The sequence below is a fragment of the Neolamprologus multifasciatus genome, chromosome 20 (assembly GCF_963576455.1).
Source record: "Neolamprologus multifasciatus chromosome 20, fNeoMul1.2, whole genome shotgun sequence".
In the NCBI taxonomy this organism is placed as follows: Eukaryota; Metazoa; Chordata; class Actinopteri; order Cichliformes; family Cichlidae; genus Neolamprologus; species Neolamprologus multifasciatus.
The window spans coordinates 31,289,605-31,311,993 of NC_140458.1; the positions used below are offsets into that span (position 1 = coordinate 31,289,605).

A 22,389-nucleotide genomic window follows, 5' to 3' on the forward strand; every position below is an offset into this window, starting at 1 on the left:
AACAGCCTGGACACAGTAATGAGCTGAGCATCAGCGACAAAGCACGCACTATAAAACTTGACCAGCTCTGGTGAGGTGAAATAGCTCCATCAGTGTAATCTATTACAAAAGATCTGTTCCATTACTGCAACAGAAACAGCACTGCTGGAGGTATGACGTAAAAAAATGAAAGCTCCACTTTCACTTTATTTATAGTTTTTATGTCAAGGAAAACGTATGACTGGTGCTCCCAGGCCAAGCAGCAGATTCACACAAAACACATTAGAAAATAATTTATAAAGGAAATCAATTCTACATGCAAAACTTTTTTGCATTTAGCATTTTTGCATTTAGAAAACAGAGACAACAACAATCCCAAAAAGCAAATTCCAGTTTAATGGTTTAAATCCCACCATAAAAATCTGCAGAATGAATTGTTGAACACATTCAAAGCATTTGGGGGCATTCCTGTCAAGTGAGATGGAGCAAGGGTGTAAAATCTAACAGAGTGGCCACATACAATAGGCATTGTTTACAGTAACACAGCGGTCTTTGTTCCTCCACAGTCTGAGGAAATGCTAAAAGTCAAATCTAAAATGGCTCTCTCTCTTTTTTCCCTGCCTCCTGTGACCACTAACTTCAGGAGACTAAAGGACCAAAGAAAGCTTTTAACCCATTTTTCAGTCTAAATAAAACAGCATAAAGAAATTAATCTCTAACAAACACGAGGGAGGAACTTTAAGTGTATTTGAGTGTGAATGTTTTACAGACTAATTATGAACAAAGAGGGCGACTGTTTTCCTGCTCTGACCTTTTCTGTGGAGAGGTCCGTCTCGCTGTCGTGTTTCTTCTGAGTGAAGACAATGGTGAAAACAGCATGGGACCTGCTGCTTGTCTCATTCATGTTGGTGGCAGCCACAGTTCTGGAGTTTAGCACATATGGGCACAGTTAGGAAATAAACAGTATGATTTCTGAGCACCTTAATAACCACACAATATTCTTTTAAAGGAAAATTAATTCCTAATTCTTAGTCTTGGCTATTACTAGCGCTATCATCAGTGGGTTTTACACCTATTAGAGTGAAGTAAGTCTAAAGGATTACTTTGTGCGGCGGAGGTGGATAATAACGCGAGGACGCCAAACACAAATACATGAGGAGTGCTCAGAGGGATAGTCACAGGGGAGATGTGGGCTTTACGTGGCATGTTCTAGAAATAAGCCTTCTAAGTCAGCACAGTGAGATTATGGCAGGGTTCACTCCTCCTCACACGAGCCCTCGTGCACGCGCACATTTCATTGAAAAATACTCATTACCTGCCAGGTCAAGCTTGACATGCGGTTATATTTAAAAAAATTAATTAATTAATTAAGCTGGTAACACAGTGAAGGCTGAGCTGTCTTGCTGTTTAACAATTCAATCCTTGCAAATGAGTCATACAAGAACATTTCCTGATTCAAAGCTAATTTTTATCTTTTATCAACCTGGCTGACCGTTGATTATCAGATCACCACAGCTGTCGCCACAACTTTAGCCCCTCCCGCTCCTTCCTGTGATCTCAGCATGATCTCAGGGCTTAGCTCACCTGGCCTTGTTGCCTGCATCCATCAGGTCAGCGATGTCTGTGTAGGAGGTGACAGCTAGCTTGGACAGATCCTCTACATAGGGACCCAACAGCGGGTGTTCTCGGACTCGTAGGTTCCCTTTGTTCTTGGGGTTGAGCAAATCTCGGACGCGCTCGCAGTAGATCTCCATGTAACTGACCTGGAAACAATTTCAGAAGTACAGAGAGTAATTTCAGGTGCCCCAGGTTGAATATATTAAGCTAATATTGTGCAGCTCTGTACAAAGAATACATATTAATGTCACTATTAATATATATAAGAGGAGGTATTTGCATGCATATATTAAGGTCAGAGAACATAAGAACATAAGATATACTTTATTTATCCCAGATTTGGGGAATTATCCAGACCACAATCGTACCTCAACTTCACAGTCACACTTTTGTTTTTCCAATTTTACTGGCAGAGATTTGCAAAGAAAACCATGCAGTATGTGACTGAAGTCTGGGAAATGCTCTGGAAAGAGCAGCGAACACAAAAAGTTGGGGGCAGAGGTGAACCATGAGGACTGCAGATACCAAAGAAGAATGATACTCACCTCTACTGAGTAGGAGAGCTCCTCTTTGTTGCCGTCCTCATTGATCTTCTCAAACAGATCTTCACACAGCTGAGTGGCAAAGAAAAAAAGCATTTTAGTTCAAATGACGGCATCCAGAGACATAAAAGAGGCGATAAATAGGCGTGAGATCTGTGGGATTCTTATAAAGCAAACATTTAAATAGTTATAGCCTGAAAACTTTGTCTAAAGGCTAGAATGAATCTAAAATTGTAAACTTTGGCCAAATGTCATTCACTTTCCACACCGCTCTAAATTGCTTTCAGTGTCGTTTCAGCTTAAAGGACTTAAAGTTGTTTCAGTTCTTCTATTTTAGACTGTTTTAATGTTCTGAAAGGTGAATTTAGAAACTTTCTATCCATTAGATCTGACAATCTGATCAAAGGAGGGGAAAGAGCCAGATCAAAGCTTTGGGAGAGGACACCTTTGTCATTACATACATTATTTAAGTGTATAAAAATCTGTTATGCACATATTTTTCAGGCTTTTCATCATAAACAAGGCACTACGTGTAATATTTCCAGAGCTCTGATGGTCTAAGATGTGTACAGAATTATGACAGCAATAATTAGTAGATTAAATGGACTCAGCAGTTTGTGAGTTGTACTATACATTCAAGGCTCTAAATGAGCAGGAATAGTAAACAGACTACAAGACAAGGGATTGCATTATTTGTCTTAGTCTCTGCAGTGCAGTGAATGGTGAATGAGGTTTTGTTGAACAAACCATGGGAATGATTCCTTCCTGCCCCTCCTCCTGCTTGCCCATCATGGTGTAGGATTTGCCAGCTCCTGTCTGGCCATAAGCGAAGATGCAGACGTTATAACCCTCAAAAGCATGCTGCAGCATTTCCTTTCCAATGTCATTGTACACAAGGTTCTGTGAGGCAAAGCTGGGGTCATCGGGCTGCAATAAAAAGAGAAAAATATATTTAAATATATGCATCATCACAATAAGATTTGCATATTTTCTTTGCTTTTAGTGATTAGAGTTAAAACTCACAGAGGTATGAGACCAATAGGAGTAATCAAAACTGAAGGTCTTTGCTGGTTCCTTTGGGGCTTTGGGGTTGAGGATAGCTGTGGAGGAGGAACAAAATTAGTAATGGGGTTATTTTCTAGATTGAAAGTTGAAGTGACACAAAAACTACTCGCATGTTCTGTTATTTTAAAAAGCTGCCTTTAGTTAGTTTATGATGTCTTCTACAGAATTCTTTAGTTGTGTTTCTTCAACCAAAAGCAGCTTCTATGCTCAATAATATATATAACCATGCATTCCTCATGTTTTCCCTTCATGTCTTTCCTACATTTCTTATATATATATATATATATATATATATATATATATATATATATATATATATATATATATATATATATATATATATATATATATATATATATATATATATATATATATATATATATATATATATATATATATATATATGTGTGTGTGTGTGTGATCCTGGTTGGCAAATTGCAGCTACCTCAGGTTCCTGTTCCTCAATTAGAGAGATATTTCTGGCAATGCAAGTCACAGGAAACAGTGGCAGACTACGAGATGCTGGCTTCTTTTTTTTGAGAACTGCAACTGTTGCAGCAAGCTCTGCCACATATGCTTTATCTTTAACCAGTGTTTTAATCATCATCATTAAGATTGACATCGTTGCAAAATGACAATCAAAAGCAGAGTTTGAATAAAAAACACCAGCCTACTTCAATCACACCACTTCACCTGCTCTCGCTCAACACTACTCAGCCATTCCCCGTCGCCACATGGACAGTTTTTAATGAACAGAAATCTGCTGCCATGCCTGGCATGTCACACTCCTCAACCATGCTGGTTGGTACTGCCGGTGACAAGTGCACTAGATTTCACACTGGATATGTGACAGGCAGAAAGCGGGATGTTAATTTACTATAAGATAACCACAGAAATCACTCCTCTTAGACAAACTAAACTTTAGGGATTCGAGTTGGTTTGTGCCATGGCTGCAGCAAGAGACTTTGCTCAGGCCAGGCAGACAAATGCATACCACCACCTTTAGAAGTGAGGAGGAAGTGGGAGAGGAAGGAGTGAGAAAGAGGCTAGTGAAAGAAGGGTTTGGAGAGACTAAAATAATGTGAGTGCTCAAGGCCCTAGCAACAGTCCAAACAGATCAACAACAGAAACCGAAGGCAGGACAAAAGGAAAAAAACTATCTGTGTCTTAGTAAGAATGCTACAGTCTGTGAGCGTAAGTATTTAGAACATTTTCAATCTTTCCAGGGAAGTCTGCAGAGCCCTGTGCTAATGGGCAAATTAAAGCCAGGTTTGGCTCCTCAACATGACGGTGCTTGAGAGGCTTTTGCATCAAGATGTCGCCAGCAGAGTGCCTTATGTAGTCAGAGGATTTCAGCGCGCTTATCAATAATGCAGGAGATCTGGAGAGACGGGGATAGCATATCGCCCTCCATGGGTCACAGGCTGACAGAAAAGCACATCATGTCCTCAGAAACCAGAACACTAACTGCTTCATGCTAAATCTATGATGATTAAAGCAGCAACTATTTCACTGAAGCTCATATAGATTCATGCAAAAATAATCCATTTGACTGTGCACTCTACAATCTTTGAACAGGTTAAGGTGCGCAGGCAGAGTAGCAGCTTCCATATTGGGCACTGGAAGAGGATACAGCGAGACCGGTTGCTAAATAAATCCCAATTTCAACTTTGACCTGCCTCCAAAGGGAAATTGGAGACTGGGATGAAGAAATGAAGGGGGGTTTAGGTTACCAGTGCCCTTATTCACCTTTCCTGGAGCAATCTACAGTGGCTATTAATGAGAAAGCAGCCTAAGCTCTGATTCAGTGTCAATGAGGCAACTAAGCATTAAAAAAAGAAACATGATGAGAGAGTTCCACATGTGGGGGCATTTAGACAGCGATATTCCTATTATAGGACAGAAGTCTGATAGTGACAAACTCTACCATACAGGGAATCAGCATTAAACAAGCTTTTTAATCTTTGACTGTCTCAATCTTCCCAAGTTCAATCTTGGACAAGACACTACATGGTAGCAACTACTAGGAGATTGATCAGCTCCTTAATGTGAATCATGCTCATGTAGTATAATTATCTCATTGAATAGCTCACAACATTGCTCCCAGAAAGGAGAGCTGGTTCACCCATGTGGTGTCATCATTGTGTCATAAGAGTGGGTCTCTTCTGTAAGAGCCTGTAAAGGTGTTCTGAGGTCAAGATACACACACCTTCAAAAATGGGGCTCTGACTAGTGCTGCATCTGTGCATAAAGGATACCAGTGGCAACGGTTACATATTCACAGTCTGGCTTTTATTTACACATTGTGTTGAAAGAAGTAAAAAGAAAAAAAAAACCCACACCACTCTAATATTTGTTCATGATATTGGTTCGATACCGACTGAAATAGCTGGGTTGGGTGTCTGTGGTACTGTGACAACAGGGAGCCATCTATTTTATTCAAATATAAGTTATTCTTTGTTTGGTTTGCTGTGCTGTGTGACCAGGGGGGCACTAGTTCCTAGAAAGAAAGCTTACACAGCATGGAGGAACAAGAACAAGTCCAATGGGCACCGAAATAAGCTGTGCCCATTGTTTAGAAGATTTCCTGTTTGCACACAGTGTGGTGGCATGCTGCAATACCGAGAACTAAAAAAAAATCTGTTTTGTTTAAATTAGTTGAGTGTGGTTGAATGAATAAAGCCGAGTCCTATTGTGAGGGTACAGGGAACCAAGAGAGACAAAGATCAGTGCTTCTCAAAGATAACAGGTGTTTTGTCCGATGCCACAGAGATTTAAGGATCAAATTAATAAATCCAAATTGAGATTTATTGGTTGTGTTTTTAAGTTAGACTTCTCTGCTTTGGACACATTAACACTAACAATAGCACATATCCCAATTTTGTTTAAAAATAAGTGGAAATTAAAAAGTGGCATTATGTCTAACTGAAAAGCATAACAGGAAACCTTTTAAGGACTGAATGACTTTATTTCTTGTGACAATTACTTTTGATTTTTGTTAACCGAGTGGAAGAGTGGACTGCAAATTATTCTGGTTATGTGGTTTTATTTCATTTGTCATTATTATAATGACTAGCACAAACGCAGGCCTGTGGGTCTAGTTTGCTTCGCTCAGGCATAAAAACACAGACGTGTGTGTAATTTTATCGTGCCGTTCTTGTTATGTTCATTATCACAGTGTATATTAAGAAACTTGCTGTTCATAAACACCAAACAAATGATTTTTTAAAAAATATATATATTGTTCTACTTCTTTGCAGACTACTTATTAACTGTTTAAGACAAGCTAATCAGCTACAGGCACTATTAGTTACAGTTTGTTGAAAATGTATCACATTCCAGTGATCCCAAAGTGCCACTGTACTAAAAATTGTTTAGCAACATTTATTTAGAAATAATAATGAACACATATACGTAATGTAGACATAATTGCACATTTGTTTTGAGATCAGCTACTATACATAATATAAATAAAATTTATAATAATCTGAGTCTTAAAAATAAAATAATCCCCAAAAACTATATAGATGCAGTTGTGTTTTAATCCAATCAGAACACGTCCAGTAGCAAAAACTTTCCATGACTGAATATTCTACATATTCTTTTCATACCACACTTCTGTGTTAATTTTTTTTCCCAAAACAAAAGGCAACAATTCTTAAATTATTCATGTGTGGATTTATCATTCTCTCCTTTCTTCTCACAATCAGGAGTACAACCTATACATTTAGCATCAGTATTTGATTGATACCTGCATTCAATCAGGATGTGACTGTGGAAAATACGCAAAGTCGTGGTACTTGTATCTACCAGTAGAAAGGTTGGGCTGGTGTGTCACATGCATGTGTCAAATTGTTGCATTTGACGGGCAGAATGTGGAGTTTTATCCTCACCATCTGATATACAGTCAATCACAAAACAGTGCCCTTACACTCTAGCATGACATGCCTACACCTGCACCTACACATCTCATAAAGCACATGAACAGGGATTCACACTTAGTAAAAGTCACTGACTGAAATAAATAATACTTATAGTACCCCCACTTAATATTCAGCCACAGTCACATCCTGAACTTGAAATGGCAAACGCATCCTGCTGCCTCATAAGCAACGTCATCATTCCGTCTTTCTCATCCATGGCAACAGGTATAGGACCAGATTCTGGTTGCCATAACAACTCAAACTGGGCACAGACGTGGAGGATGCAGCACATCTCGTTCTCTTTTCTCTCGTCTCGAGTGTTCGCCGTTATTGCCCTCGCAAACTATTTAGACATTCTTAAAATTCAAGTTTATGGATAATTACAGTCATTTATCAAACACTGATTTCCAGCTTTAAATCCTTTACACATCTTAACAACCAACATGAGGGCGGCACTGCAGACTTTAGGCCACTTATGTCAGGCTCAATAAGGCACTGTTTATCATCCCGCCGTCTGTAAGCACTAAACATCCATTACATTAACAGATGACATGCAAATCTACACACATGAGGTACTCAAAAGGAGTCAAAATTCTCTTAAGACTGAGAAACATAGACAAACAAAAGCTATTGTGTGGCACATTCATCTGTTTGCTCTTCCGAAATGCTACGGTTTTACATTTTCAGCTCCTAGGAATTTAGGATTGATAGGATGCAAGCCCTCCACAAGCCCTCAGGGTGAACAGCAGTTAACTAACCACATCCTGACATCAACCTCAGCTGGTTGTTGCCAGCAGACATTTTGTGCTACACTGCTCAATATGGGGTCTATATTCCAACCAGGAAAGAAAAAAAAAAAACCCTCAGTAATTAGGTTGTTAGGAGGTCTCCAAGCACCAGATGGAGACTAAAAGCTAGCCCTTTTCACCTGACGCTAACAGCCAGAGTCTAAAATGGCTGAACAAAATCGACCTCTCTCTCTTCCAGTAACCCTCTAAGGATACGCCGACTGCTAAGTGAAGCTGATCGATGACTGTCTGGGATCACAGGCAGGGGGTGAAGACATTAGGGTGAATGCATATGGAAACTTTGAAAGAGAAACAAATGGGTGAAGTTAAAGGAACCCAGAGAAATAATATCTGTGCACAGCTGGAATGACAACACGTGCTTCTTTGAACAAGACAGGAATTTAAATAGCATCCCTGGGGTCTCTGTGTGCATATGCAAGCGCACCTGTGTGATGTTCACTTCTGAATAATATCAGTTCAAACATTTAATTCATATTTACTCACAAGAGTACAGAGTGCTCTTTTCCACTAAATAAAAATGTTGGTTACACTAGTTGAACCAAAACCATGTGCACTTAACTACTAATTAAATAATCTCATGACATGTAACTTCACAGGCAAATTACTTTTAGTGATAGAAAATCCATTTGTAACAGCAGCTGAGAGAAACATTTAAAATTCAGCGTACAGCATTAGCGCCCAGCTTCTTACTTATTATTAAATATTGAAGGCCATAGTAATCATTTTTAAATGGATTGCAATTCACCGTCACTGGATGTTTTTATTTCTAGAGATTACATCTAGGTGTCCAAAACAATAATGGAACCTCACCAAAACAAACCCCATGTCAGAAAATTATTTTCTGCTTTGGTAGAGCTCTGGGTCGAGAATGATTTTCTTCTCTGCTAGTTAATATGTAAAATACAAGATGGAAGCAAATCAATTAAAAATTGTTGTTGTTCCAATAAGGGAATTTCTCCCAATAACATAATCTGATAATGTGGATCATGGTGCTGATTAGAAATGCCGCTTAAAACCTAATCTCTGTCTCCCTCTCCCCCTCTGCCATCTAAAAAACAAACAAACAACCCCCCCAAGAAACACCCTGCATTGGTATAAAAAGCTGAGAGAGACAGAGAGGGTAAACTAAAACATTACAGCAACAAAGTCTGACAGTGAAACTGCTGCATCCTCTACGTCCACAGCTGGTATGTTTTACACAGATGCAGCCAGCACTGAATTCAGATCAGATCAGAGGAACTTTATTGATCCCAGAGGGAAACTGAGTTGTTTTATCAACATACAACACACAGTGTAGGTTGGTTTTTTTTGCATCATTCCTGGTGAGATCTGCTGTCGCTTCCTTCCCTGTTCCAGTCCACTCAATCATCATCAGTTCAATCAATCAACATTTGATCGATGCAAAGCATCACACGTTGTTCGACGCGCTGCACGGAAGCATGTTAGCCTTGGCTGAAAACTCGCCTTCACAGGCAAACTATACACAAACGGATGAAATGGCAAATCCACAAATTAAGCATTCAGCTGTGCTCACACTGGAAGAGATTCATTTGTCATACATCACTTTGAAGCTGACGGCTGGTCGCTTGCACACCCTGTGTTGTACTACCAGGTCATATGTCAATTAGCGGTAATCTTCGCTTTCATTGGTAGTTGCTTCAGTCGCTTACCGAAAACTTTGACCTGAGTCCGGCCTACTTCCCATTGCCTGCAGTTATGACACCTGAAGTCGCAGAGTATCATTCATTTTCTATACAGAAGACTTGAGGGAAAAGGTAAGTATAATCACTTAAAATATTAAATCTCTATTTAAGGTCACCGTTGTCATGTGACACTTCATCGTGTGGTTCTTGCAGTATGGATAAGAATCACAGCTGCTTCATGCTACAACACAATTATTCCTTTTGGTAAAAAGTGTGAGGTATTGTATGAGAAATAGAAAATGTTGTGTACACTTATTTCAAACTACAGCCTCCCACCTGTGTCAGTTTGTGGATGAATGGTGAAGCGAAACAGCTGTTGACATGAACCAACGATGTGAGCAGTGCCACAGTAACGCTAATATAGCTGTTCACTCTCAAGTAGCAAGACTCAAGTTTGGATGAGGTACATGCTGAGTTGGCCACAGAAATTCTCTGCGTGTTGCATCCAGTGTATTTAGGAGAGTGTGTTTGATGGCTCGGTTACCAGGGCTGCGGCACAGGTGACAGAGTTGTCGCTGGATGCGGCTTAAAGCTGAGGGCTAAAAGTAGTGTCTGAGCACTGCAGCGCACATTTGCAAACAGCTGAGCTTGTCGCAGCCACAACATAGCACATACAACATCTCCAAAATAGAAACTTACACCTTGATTACCCCCCTTGGATACAGTAACGTTCATGTAAGGTCAGGGTGGGTTGCCAGGTGGCCTTTAATTAAAAAAATATCGACACAGCAAATCAATATGCCTCTGTTAAATACTTCTGCCAGGAAAAAAAATACGTAACTTTCCAAGCAGCGAGCTGAGTTTTTCTTACAAGGAGACATGACCCTTTAAAACAATCTATATCACGGTCACTGACTCAAAATCAGACATTTTCATTTGATCAGATGAGTGTACTTCAGAGGCACTGCTGGAACTTTAAAGGAAGGCACTAAATGCATCTCAGCTTCTACTCAGAAGGCCGATCACGTCATTCTTCTACTGGGTGAGAGGAGAGAGGAAAAAAGGCACAGGAAGACACTTGAACAAAGCACTGAATGCAGGGTATTGCATGCAGGGTTAGAGCCTGCAAAACACATTAGGTAATCTGTTATGACAAGGCTCTATGCGCCGAGTCCCCTCTGTGACAATGACCCTTTTCACACTGCCCTACCCCCCTCTCTTTTTTTTTAGGAAAGAAAAAGCATTCAGGAAAATATATACTCTCTGTGTTTTTATTGGAAAGTGACTGAAGTTAGCTTAAAAGCAAATGTAAAACAACAGCGCTCCATTCAAAAGCATGCTTTATTTAACTGATGCTCTAAAAGTCAAGCTTTAAATGCATTCAATACATGCGCCTGGGTTATCTGATGAAATATGGTCTGAGCAGGAAATCTGTGTTTGCATGTAGTGAAAAAAAAAAGCCCCTGTTTACTTTCTGTTTCTGAGCTATCACATATAAATCCCACCACCTACCAACTTAAGAGGATTTCTTTAAAGCATTTTGAGTGAGAGTAGAGAGAAAAGAGAGGCAGTCTAGTAGGAGTATGCTTTTTTTCCCCTTAATATGCATATATGTATGTGGTAACAGGCTTTCTCTTAATTCCTCGCCCCAATTTAGGATACTGGGTTTCTTGTTGGCATGGTGAGAAATAAGAAATCACTAAAAATCTTGAATCAATACATTTTTAACAAAAGTTAAAAATTCCAAAAGGAAACAAAAAAGCCCCACGTGCGTAACCTGATTATAGGTGGAGTTGCCCGTTTAGCTAGAAAGCAGTGGGAGAAGGGCAGCCCTGGCCGGCCCATGTGCCAGCTGTTCCAGCTCTGACGACTGTCTATTTATACAGCAGCAGATGGCAGTTAGTGCCTAGCATGCCGACAGACTGTCAGTGACAGGAAGGAATGGACAGATTTCAGCCGCCCAACCTTTCCGCTGAACTTGTAGCCAAACCATACATTGCTCTGAGCCCACAGACACTGATAGCTGGCGAGTGCTCCAACTACCTCTTGATATTAGCAGCTTATGTGGACTCACTGAGTCCAGGATAACAGAGACTAAAGAGAGGCTTCTAGAAGCCACCAGATAGAGAAAACATGCAAGGCCAGCAGGACTCCATTCAGGAGCTAAACAAACACAGAACTACAACAAAGAGAGAGGGGTGCCAGGCAGCCTCACAGGTGGTGGCATGCAGGGTTAAATGAAATCAATGCTGAAATAAGACTAAATTTTTTCTTTCTTTTTAATTTAAAAAAAGAAGGAAAAAAGTTTCAATTCTAATTACCTAAACTCTGTATGTCAACCTAAACTCTGGGAACATACTCCAGGATAGGGCTGGGCCATATTATACCGTTCACGTTAATACCAGTATAATGTTGGGCAACGATAAGAAAATTAAATATTGCGATAGAATATGGGTAAAACGCGCATGCTCAGTGCCTTTATTTTCATAGGCACATGGTGGAAAAAACATGGCGGCGATAGAGAATGAGATGGGCGAAAGCGGATCGTTGAATGAAACGGATGTACCAGAATTGGTTTGTAAAAATGCTGCAACTCCAGTGGTGTGGAACTGGTTTGGTTTCGTCCGTCAGATACACAACAAAGCACTATTTTTGGTAGAGCATGCTAGCAGGCCGTCGTTATTACCGTGTTGTTTGGAAAATACGGCACACTTAAAATCAATCCTTTGACTTTTCTGAAAATCAAAAGTGCCCCTTATAATTCAGTGTGCCTTATGTATTAATTCTGGTTGTGTTTACTGACCTCAAAACGATTTTCTGTGGTACACGGCGCTCAAAAATCTGTCAAATGTTTTAGTACGACTTTGCTGAGCTACGAAGCCGCACCCTTGATGGATTGTCGGAGCATTACGGCTATCGTAGGCAGGAGCTTCGCGGAGTGATACGTACGGTGCTTCGACATAATATTACCGTATTGTGTGTGTATAACCTCTTTTTAGGTTTTGTGGATATTATACATGGTTATGCTCAGGATATGTCGGCCAATTTCCACTGGAAATGCCTTTTGGTTAAACTGTCAGCAAGGAATTTGCATTTGCACTGTTAAATTTTAATGCACTTTTTTTTTTTGCACTAATAGAGTTGTGGAGTTGTAAAGTATTTTGTCAAGTGTCAATTATATCGTCAATTATATCGTTATCGCAAATTTTCAAATGTATATCGTGATAAATATTTTTGGTCATATCGCCCTGCTCTACTCCAGGACCTTTAATTAGCTTTTTTCAGCCATTTTCACAGCTTCAAGAGGCACCGCTTTTCCAAGAATTATATTCTCCTTGGTGCAGGTGCTGCCTCAAAGGTCAAAGGGTCTTTCCCATGACAACCTGTGCCAAGAAGTAGTTCAGCACGTCCAGCTCAGCTTTAAAAGAGTCTGGTATATTCCGATTTAAAAATAGCACTTACTTTTACAGCACTGAATATTTCCTGCATTAATCTTGGCACAATAAGCCCGTGGAGCTGCACGTGCTCAACTAAAAAAAGAGGAACTGAAAATATTTACAGAGAAAGCAGTTCCTCTAAAGTTTAATTTTTTAGAAAATTTGGTTGCACACTACAGAACAAGATTTTAATGTCAACTCAACTGAGGTGATCAACATTGCGAGTTAGAGCAGTGATTAATTAATAACATTTACACACAGATGATGCTATAAAACATGAAATTACAGCTGAAAAAGTCATAAAAATAACAAGAAGAGCAAAAAAAGGGGAGAGAGGGGCTGATTCAACTCCAGTAACCTATGACTTTAACATGAGTGCAGTGCCCTACCGTCAGAAACAATAAATCCTGGAGAAAGGAAAGCTTCTTTGACAAGTATAAATGAATGGATCGGCAGTGCAGCATTACTTGTTTTTATATTTAAATCGTGATAGAGCAACATCTGAAGTCTGTCTAAAAACAGTGGGGATGCAATGGTTTAAGCAGCCAATATTCAGCTTGTGGAGCCACACAACATGACAAATATTGATGTCAGTAGACAATGTTTATATCAAGTTTTGGGGTCACATCAGTTTTAGGGTCCTTGAATCCAGTTCCAGAAATCTGCATATTTGAATTTGTGCTTAAAAAGAGGGGCAATAAATAAAAAAAATCAAAGACAGAAGGAAAAATAAAAAATTCAGTGCAGAAATCCTCAGAGCATTTCTTCAGTGCTCAGATTATCATATGGCCCATGAACAGTGGGAACAACGGTGGAGACCGAGCTGTGCAGACATGGGGAAGACAGCACTGCTCACAACAAGCTCCTATTTTACAGAGCAGTGACCTGGATTTCCTTAACTAGCCTCTACTCTGCAACACAAGTCTCACTTTAAATGTTCCCTGGCTTTCTGTACACATTGTGACATCATGAACACGGAGCAGGCGCATGGATCAGTGAAAACCTCACATTTCTTTTCCTTTGGTGTACATCTTTCAAAAAAAACCAAACATTCGGGTTAAGCAGAGATTGATGCCTCATGTTAACATTAGATGAGTGAACCTTTCACAGAACAGTTTCTCTGCAGAGAACAAAAGTGATGTGTGAAAGTCTGTGTGCTGCATGCATATGCATCCATGAGTGGGTGTACACTCCAATGATCTTCATTAGCTTCCCAGCAAAGGAATCCAGTACCTGACCTAGTCATGGGTCAGCTGTCCCGCCTGATTAATTAAGGTTTCAAAAATATTACACTGCCAACCTCTCCACTCTGGATGCATGAATAATACACAGGGAGCACGATGCCCACCAACAAGCTACTCGTGCTCAGACTGCAAAGCTCCCTGGGCTGCCTCTGAATTCAGCCCCAGACTGTGGGAGGAAACCAAACAACACAGTCTGGAAAGAGAGCTGTGTCGGTGAGGGCAAAAAACTTAAAAACACATTCACTTTCTTGAATGTGGGAAGGTCTGACCATTTCAGTCAACTTAAGCACCGAACCAAAGAGCGGGGATGAGGAGCAAGCCAAGAACTGATTGAACATGATAACAAACATCCCATTATCTTGGCTTTTTTTTTTTGCTGCCAGTCAGAGATGAACGGTGTTGGATGCAGGCTGTTGGGAATGCAAAGACATTTAAAGAAATACCTGCTGATTATGTGGTGTGCAGGTAATCAAATGAAAGCACAAAAAGCATCATCCTATACTCTGAACCCTGCATGTGCTGATTATCTTGTGCAGACGTTTAATGTTTGCATTCTTCTTAGCCATCATGCAATAACATGAGGGAGACAAGCAGAGTGATAAAGAAACATTTTCAGTGCTAAGAAAAACAAGGAGAGTTAGAAACAACTGAACCAGCCTAAATACAGAGATCTCTCCATTTCTACTAATTTCTGCTCGCATTTTGTATTTTAAATAATGAAGTGAAAATGCAAACACGGGCTTCCAATTATGACTAACGGATGTGAAAAATAATGGCACTGTCTCCCTTCACTGGTAGCTAAGCTACAAACATGCACGGTCAGCCTCAATCATAATTATGACCAAAACCTCACGATGTATTGCTATGTGATGCTGCCTCACGCTGTCCTACACGTGAAGTGTGCTCATGCACGACTTTCACTGTCTCTCTGCTGCGGCTGCGTTTGCACACCCCCTCCCCCCTACCAGTCAGCTCCTCTAATATCCCACTTTTTTCTGCAAAAGGCTCACTCAGATTTTCTGATTTCTGTCGCAGGCTGAAAAGCTAAAAACAATGAGGTAGATAGAATTTAACCAATGGGATGCATGGAAAAAAACACAGAGTACAGAATGAGTTTGGCAAATTTCTAGCTAGTGTGCTATGTGAGAAAAATAAACCTCATGAGATCAGGAGGTATGCTGCTTTTCCAGATGTACTGCTTTATGGCATTGGTAATACCTACGCTTAAAGACATCTGGAGCTGATCCTCAAGCCCTCAAGTTACAACCGAGGATCACGTCATCCAACTATGACATTTGCTGCAAGCGTTTGCAAAAAAGAGGTTTCTAATAAGTCTCTTTGTTTTCATGTAGCAATTAAAACACGAAGATATGACAAAACAGAAAAACAAAAAACAAATAATAATCAACAATGGAAGTTACAAGACTCCTCCCCGTAATAAGCTGAACAAGGAAGCAAAGGCAGGTTATTACAAGAAAATACTTAATAAATAAATAATGCAACTGGCCTGATCTGTGGCAACATGGAGAATGGTTGGGTGATCTCAGTGATCTCTGTCTTCTAAAGCAGACATCTGTTATACTCAGGGTTAATAATTGTTTAGGCTTAGAGAAATCTCCCCGAGAGCCAAAGAAGACCATTTTAAAAATCCAGTTATTGAACTAAAATTCTAGATAGCAAAGTAAAATCTGCCATGGCTTAATCTTTAACCACGATGATGAGTAACTAACTCTACCCAGATCTCAGGCTGCATCAGCTCAATAGATGGAGTGCATCAATTAATGAGGAGGTGTTTCTATCCATCTGCTATGATGCTGATATATAACAGCAGATGTCTCTTCTTTGTTTGGCTGTAGCTTCTGTTAATGACAGTCCACGGCTTATAATATACACTGTACATTACAGCCCTGCATGTTATTAAGATATTTCATTAGTCTAGCTCGACCACAGCAAGCGTCGCTGCGTCCACAGTTTTTCTAAGTCTGAGAAATTACTGCTCAGACTCCTTCCATAGTTTCCGTACCAAGAAATCCCACAATGCCTTGTGTCACTCACTTCAGTTGACATCAGGATCCCATTTTCCACAGACTCTGGCCCAAACAACATGCTAAACATGAAAAACTGTTTGCAGTTTGAGCAAATGAGTGTGCATAATTATGTAGATTACTGAGTAAGTAAATTGATGTTGACTAAAGTAAAATGTTTAAAAGGAGGAACACTGGAAACAAAATAAAACCTAGCTGCCAAAAAGCAAACAAAAACTGAAGTGAAAACCACAAGAAACTTGGTCAGTTACAAAGCTGTAACCACTTTGAGGAGTTTAACACTTTCCCTTCTGACCTCAGCCACATCTAGAATATGGCAGCATTCAAGCTTCACCCTCATGTGCAATGCACTGTTGTGGGTTCTTATTCATTTCTTATTAACGAAGCATAATTCAGTGTTAATGGGTAAGGCCATAGGGGCTCTGTGCAATGCTTTGTTTCTCATCTTAAATAAGAATGGTGCCATTTGCCAAACACGTGACACATGAAGAGAAGCTTATCAAAAGAATCTGAGAATTAGAGAAGATTCCAGTACCTGAGAATGTCTGATTAAAACCTATGGTTAGTATTGTTGTAACTAGGTCAGCATTCAGCAGCCTACATGCTATTACACAAAGTGACCGTGTCTATTCAAACGTCCCAAACATATGTCCACCAGTCAGTTTCAATAACTGCCAGAACATCAGCATTTAACAACAATTTGCAAAGCTGACCCCAAACACAGAGCGTCATGAAGACCCACAAGGCAAAATATTATAACGCTGTGGTGGGTTTCCCTCATATGCATTTTAAAAAAGCAAAGAATACAGAAAAAGAGAAGCTTTTATTCATTCACTGCAGATGTTTTAGTATTGCTATTGCTTTGACTACTACAGAAGACAACCACAGAACATATGACAGTGGTTTCATGAGGCACAGCTCATCAGACCCTTACAGGGTTTCTATTTCCTGTTTATGAGTTTGGCGTGTACGTTGGTCTAGGGTTTATGACTTGGTACATTTCATATGTCAAAGAAGCCTCAAGCAAGATGGTGAATCCTGAATGCCTCCTGATGGATCCATCAGAGTCAGTGTGCGTATGATGGAAAGTGCTTAAAAGGCAGAGAATAAAGCGCTGCATGAGTGGTTATCTGAATGGGTACATGTTGCTTTTTGTAAAAAAAAAAAAAAAAAAAAAAGTACTTGGAATACTCTGTATAGAAAGATGTTATACAAGTATTAGTACGATTATTTACACTAGCTAGGCAGATAGTGTGCACTTAGCAATAATGCTCCATGAGAAGTCTGTGACTTGCTTACGAATTTAAATATGTTTATGGACAGATAAGGGTGAGCAGAGCAGGGATGGGTACCGGTATCCGGTGCCATTATGGCATAAACGGTAGTAACCAGACCAAAAAGCAGCGCACATTTCGGTGCTTTATTTCAGTGCTTTATTTCGGTGCTTTTTTTTCCTGAGATGTCATACACTTTATATTCTAGCCAATCATTTTACGTTTCCAAGGATAGTAGGCGGGCCCAGGTATGTAGGTTCTTTTAGAGCAGAGCTACAGATTAAAAATGCCCAAGGCGAAGGGGTCAAAATCTGGCTGTACTTCACAGCAAAAGATGCAAACTCAGCAGCCTGCAACAAGTGCTTTATGGTGATACTGTGCAAAGGAGGTAACACCTCGAATCTGACGACGTATAGCATTTTGTTAAAAGCCGAGAAATGCGCCGTATTTGATAGCTTGCTGCGAGACCTCACACCGAGCACATCTACTGCGGGTGTGGTGCCCGTTATCGGACACGGAGTTAGCAACATCCCCCAAAAACCCGAAGAGTAGAGTCCTGGCCCCTAGCCCTGCCGGTGTAGCAGAAAGGATGACGGATGATGATGCAGCAGCAGCCGTTCTTCTCTGCGTGAGTAGCTTAATGTTGTTCGTGTGTAATTTATGTTGAGTACACTAACCGCGTTATTACATTAATGCATGTAAGGTGAACTAGCAAACACCGTGGTAGTTACATGCGGCTGTCTTCTTGTTTGATGGCAGATACTCCCGTCACCCTGGCCAAAAAGGCTAAAATGACCAAAGAAAAAGTGAAAAACAGTTAAACATGAGAGGTTTTTGGACAAAGTTTGTGTTTTTTTTCCACTGATTAAGCACTGCTTCCAGCCAAGAGTGATACCCTGAATCCCCTATAGCTGCAGAAAAGGCTAACATTGTTATCATTTTACAAAAAACACAGCTGAACATGAGAGGTTTTTGGACCAATTTTGTGTTCTCCGTTCTTTAAGCACCGGTTCGAGCACTGGTTCGAGCACCGGCACCGTTTCAAAAGTACCGGTTTGGTACTGGTATCGGATAAAACCTAAACGATACCCATCCCTAGAGCAGAGCGCTTGTACGCTGTTCAAAAATACCAAGTGCAATGTTAAATGTGAGTTAAGACGTAACAATAACAATATTAGCACACAGTCTCCCTAGCTTCAACAGCTAGTTTAACACGCTCGTCGATACACTAACTGTGTGACTTTCTGTAAGACACCTGCTACGAGTAGTTCAGCTAAAAACTGGGTGAGCTGCATGACATGCATTTGTGCCTCTCAGCTGACAGTCCCATGACACAGTAAACACAGGCTGCCTGTCCTTCCTCCTTATTAGGAGGTCATGTTTGAATGTAAAAGTTTGCTCTGTACATTTGTGAATGTTTGGCTCTAGAACTATCTGAGTGATGAGGAATGTAACACCCTAGAGCGGGTGCATGTCGGTATGTATACACCTGCAAGGGTCACAAGGATTACGGCTTCTGGGCGTGGTGATCTGAGGCAAGCCAACGGATTACTGGTCTTAATCGGGTCAATCAGCCCTGTCTGCACAGGGTTCAGCGAAAGTATGACTGCCCCACATCCAAACCCACCTTCCTTGCTGCATGTCCCACCAATAACTGCATTTCATTGACCTGAAAATGGTTCATTGTTATTTCTGCTGTGATGAGAGCCTCCTCTTATGTGTAACTGACACTGGAGCTGAGCTCGCTCTTCCCTGCAGGGTAAGGTCAGCATCCACTTACCTCATAGTGAGAGCACACTTGTGTGAATTGTATTTGAAAGGTGAAGGTTTAATTGATGTGGTGACCTTCTGTTTGTCCTTTCAATTGGTCATTTTGTTTACTCTTAGCTTAAGTGATAATATCGTCTAACATCCCGTTCTTGAAAATGTGGCTAGCGTAGACTACTGATAAAGCATTAGAAACACTATTTTGAACACCAAACAGCGACTAAACTAGACTGCAGGTTTAATTAGTTGACAAAAGGCTTCATCATAACATCTGTGTGCTTTGAAAGCTCTATTGATCATCTCTGGCTATACATCGTGAGCGGCTCCTCACTGGCTCAAGGGGCACATAACACATGAGTTACATAACAAGATGGAAACTGAAGTGAAGAACACATCAGGCCCCAGATTAAGGCGGAGTTTGGGTGTACTGGAGTTATTCAACATTTGGAGTACCAACACAAAATTAGCGGGCCATCGCGTCACTGTTTTATAATTACATTAGCTCTGGTATGTCTGAGAGCGTCTCCTGAATGAGGCCTTTGCTTTGTTTCTGTCTCCCTGCAGAGGCCTTGGACACATTTCCTGCACACTGGATAATCAATTTGCTGCTCCTTTGCTCTCATCCTATCCTTGACAACCCTCTCTGCATGGTGAAAAGGGGAAAGAGCGAGAAAGAGACCGAGTTCTTGCCCCCTACCGCCATCTTTCTCTGTACTGTTGACACATGCACACAGGCGGGCACATATGCCCTTGAGCCAGTCACAACAATAAGGGGAGTGTCATGGCATAACGCACACATCTGCCAAACACATACAAGCTGACCACGCAACATCCCATTTCCGTCAGGCAGCCTTCAGCCCAATTTAAATGCAAGCAAAGACCAGTGAAAACATTAGAGGTACACCCATACTGCGCACACACAGTGACTGGCTAGTGCTACATCACAGCTTATCATACACAGGCAAACACAACATACTGACCAGAGATTTTTTTTTAAGGGAATTTCCAGTAGCATGGATTTTAGAAGTTTCTCTAGATGCTGTTGTTTCACCACGTCAGACACCAACTGTTTCATAGCCACCTTCCACGCCTTCTGGAAAGGCTACGTTGTTGGGTTTTTGATACCCAAAGCTGTTTGGGTGTCAAACAACTTGGGTAAACTTGGGATAAGTCATGTTTAGATTTTTGTTTTTCAATGATGCAAAATTAGACATTTAAACAGATGGACGCTGAACATATCACTTAGGAAGAAAACACTAGGTTGACAAATAAAAACTCCTTGGTAAATGTAACACTCATGTGACTAATTCTATCTATTTATCCTGTTACTGTTAAAAACAAACCATAAAAATCTAAATTATTAAAATACTGTTCAAATGGCAATGCTGTGTCTATTTCATTTGGTTAGAGTAAAAATGCACAATGGCTTTTAGAAAGTCTGGGGGAATACAACGACCACAACAACAAAAAAAAGGCAGATTTTTTTTAAAACTTCGAGCCAATATGATCTCAGTATGATCCTGTGCGTGTCTGAGCCATCAGGTAAGATTCGGCCTCTCGGCATCCAAATAAGACAGCGCATTCTCAGCATACCATCTGCAATGAAGTCCTGACGAAGGGAGAGTATGGCCGCCTGCCAGCCTCCCTTTCTGCTCTGCAATCTGCCCATGTGAAAGGAGGCAGAGTAGGCAGTACCGCAGCCTACTCCTCTCCCTCACACACACTCACTAACCCCCCTAAAAAACGCTGCATATTCCACTGCAGCTCTGCTACAAACCACGAGTCACCCTCCAGCTCCTTCGGGTGACATTGGCATAATGAAAACCCAAGGATATAGAGTAAAACTACTAGGGATTTGACACAAAGCTTCTCTTTGGTAGAGTGTGAGAGATAAAGGACAAGTGAGCCATAACTGGTAGGGACACTTGATCTTATGGAAGATTCATATAAGCTTAGTCTAATGAGGGTGATATAAGACTGACAGACAAAACTCGAGAGCCTGCTGGTAGAGCATGTTTCTGTTTCCACATGCTGTCTCGTTACTGTGGGTTAATAAATGCTTCCACGCTAATGGCGTGGAGCTTGTGCTCAGCTGGAATGAAGCACACACGACAGAGTCATGAGTAAGGAGGCAGTTAGCACTTCACAGTAACAGATGACTCACAAGTAAGCAGGTTGAATCACATGACTGCAAACCACGTTCAGGTTTTCTCTTCTTGCTCTACTATTGCTTATCACATAACACTGTCGACAAGCATGCTTTACAGTAAATAAGGGCACTATCACATAATCAAAGCTGATGTGCCTCGCTTAAAACTAAATCTTAGATGGTCTTAACATCCTTCCCTATGCCTCAATCACGGATTAGTGCAACATGAGAAAAGTTAGAAATATGTATATTTTTACTTAACCTGTCAGACTTTGAATAGAATAGAATAATCCTTTAATTGTCCCACAAGCGGAAATTTGGTTGTAACAGCAGCCAGAAAGACACATATACACATTGCATCTCTATCTCAATCACTGTGGTTCAAATAGGGATGCAAATCTTGTAAATAATTAACTGCCAATCGTGTTTTATATGCATCAAACAACCTCTTCACAAATTGTTTGTGTACACTCAAGAGATAATGCAACCATAAACTATAAAGCAGCACACGCATCCATTAAAGAAAAACAGTGGTCGTGTGATAAAGCCTAGCTGAACTGGGGGTGCTGGCAGGCCACGCTGTGGGACGACCCCTGGGTCTCCCAGCGTGAACCAACTAAGCGTTTCTCACACAGAATCTCCTCTGGCATGCACACCCCTCCAGAGGCGGAGGAATTTTACTCTGTAAGCCTTTTATTCTCTTTCAGGCTGCTCGTCCCCAACCGTCCACTATTCAGTTTGCTCATTCTACTGTTAAGACGCCTGAAGGAAGAACATGCAGGAGCATGCATGATACACCAAAGTGTTCCTGCAGACTGGACCTGCATAAAATCAAGATGCTTTTTCCCCTCCAGTTTGTGTTGGTGGTCTTGCATGCATGCCAATAGGCCACTTA

At 40.7% G+C, this 22,389-nt stretch overlaps 1 protein-coding gene and 1 long non-coding RNA gene across 30 annotated transcripts in view; both read right to left on the reverse strand.

Moving 5' to 3' along the window:
- kif1b (kinesin family member 1B) overlaps window positions 1–22,389 on the reverse strand; it is a 60,986-nt gene that overhangs the window by 36,914 nt on the left and 1,683 nt on the right. For all 29 annotated transcript variants that reach the window (XM_085146821.1, XM_085146823.1, XM_085146819.1 and 26 more), the window contains exons 3-7: window positions 3,162–3,238; window positions 2,886–3,065; window positions 2,142–2,210; window positions 1,564–1,742; window positions 791–902 (exon numbers count right to left, since the gene is read on the reverse strand). In XM_085146821.1, coding sequence (XP_085002947.1) covers window positions 791–902; window positions 1,564–1,742; window positions 2,142–2,210; window positions 2,886–3,065; window positions 3,162–3,238 — 617 coding nt within the window. The remainder of the gene's footprint in view (window positions 1–790; window positions 903–1,563; window positions 1,743–2,141; window positions 2,211–2,885; window positions 3,066–3,161; window positions 3,239–22,389) is intronic.
- LOC146495270 (uncharacterized) lies at window positions 5,914–22,384 on the reverse strand. The gene is made up of 2 exons (XR_014871656.1): window positions 16,977–22,384; window positions 5,914–16,849 (listed from the first exon to the last, which is right to left on the reverse strand). It is a non-coding gene; the product is annotated as an uncharacterized LOC146495270 (long non-coding RNA).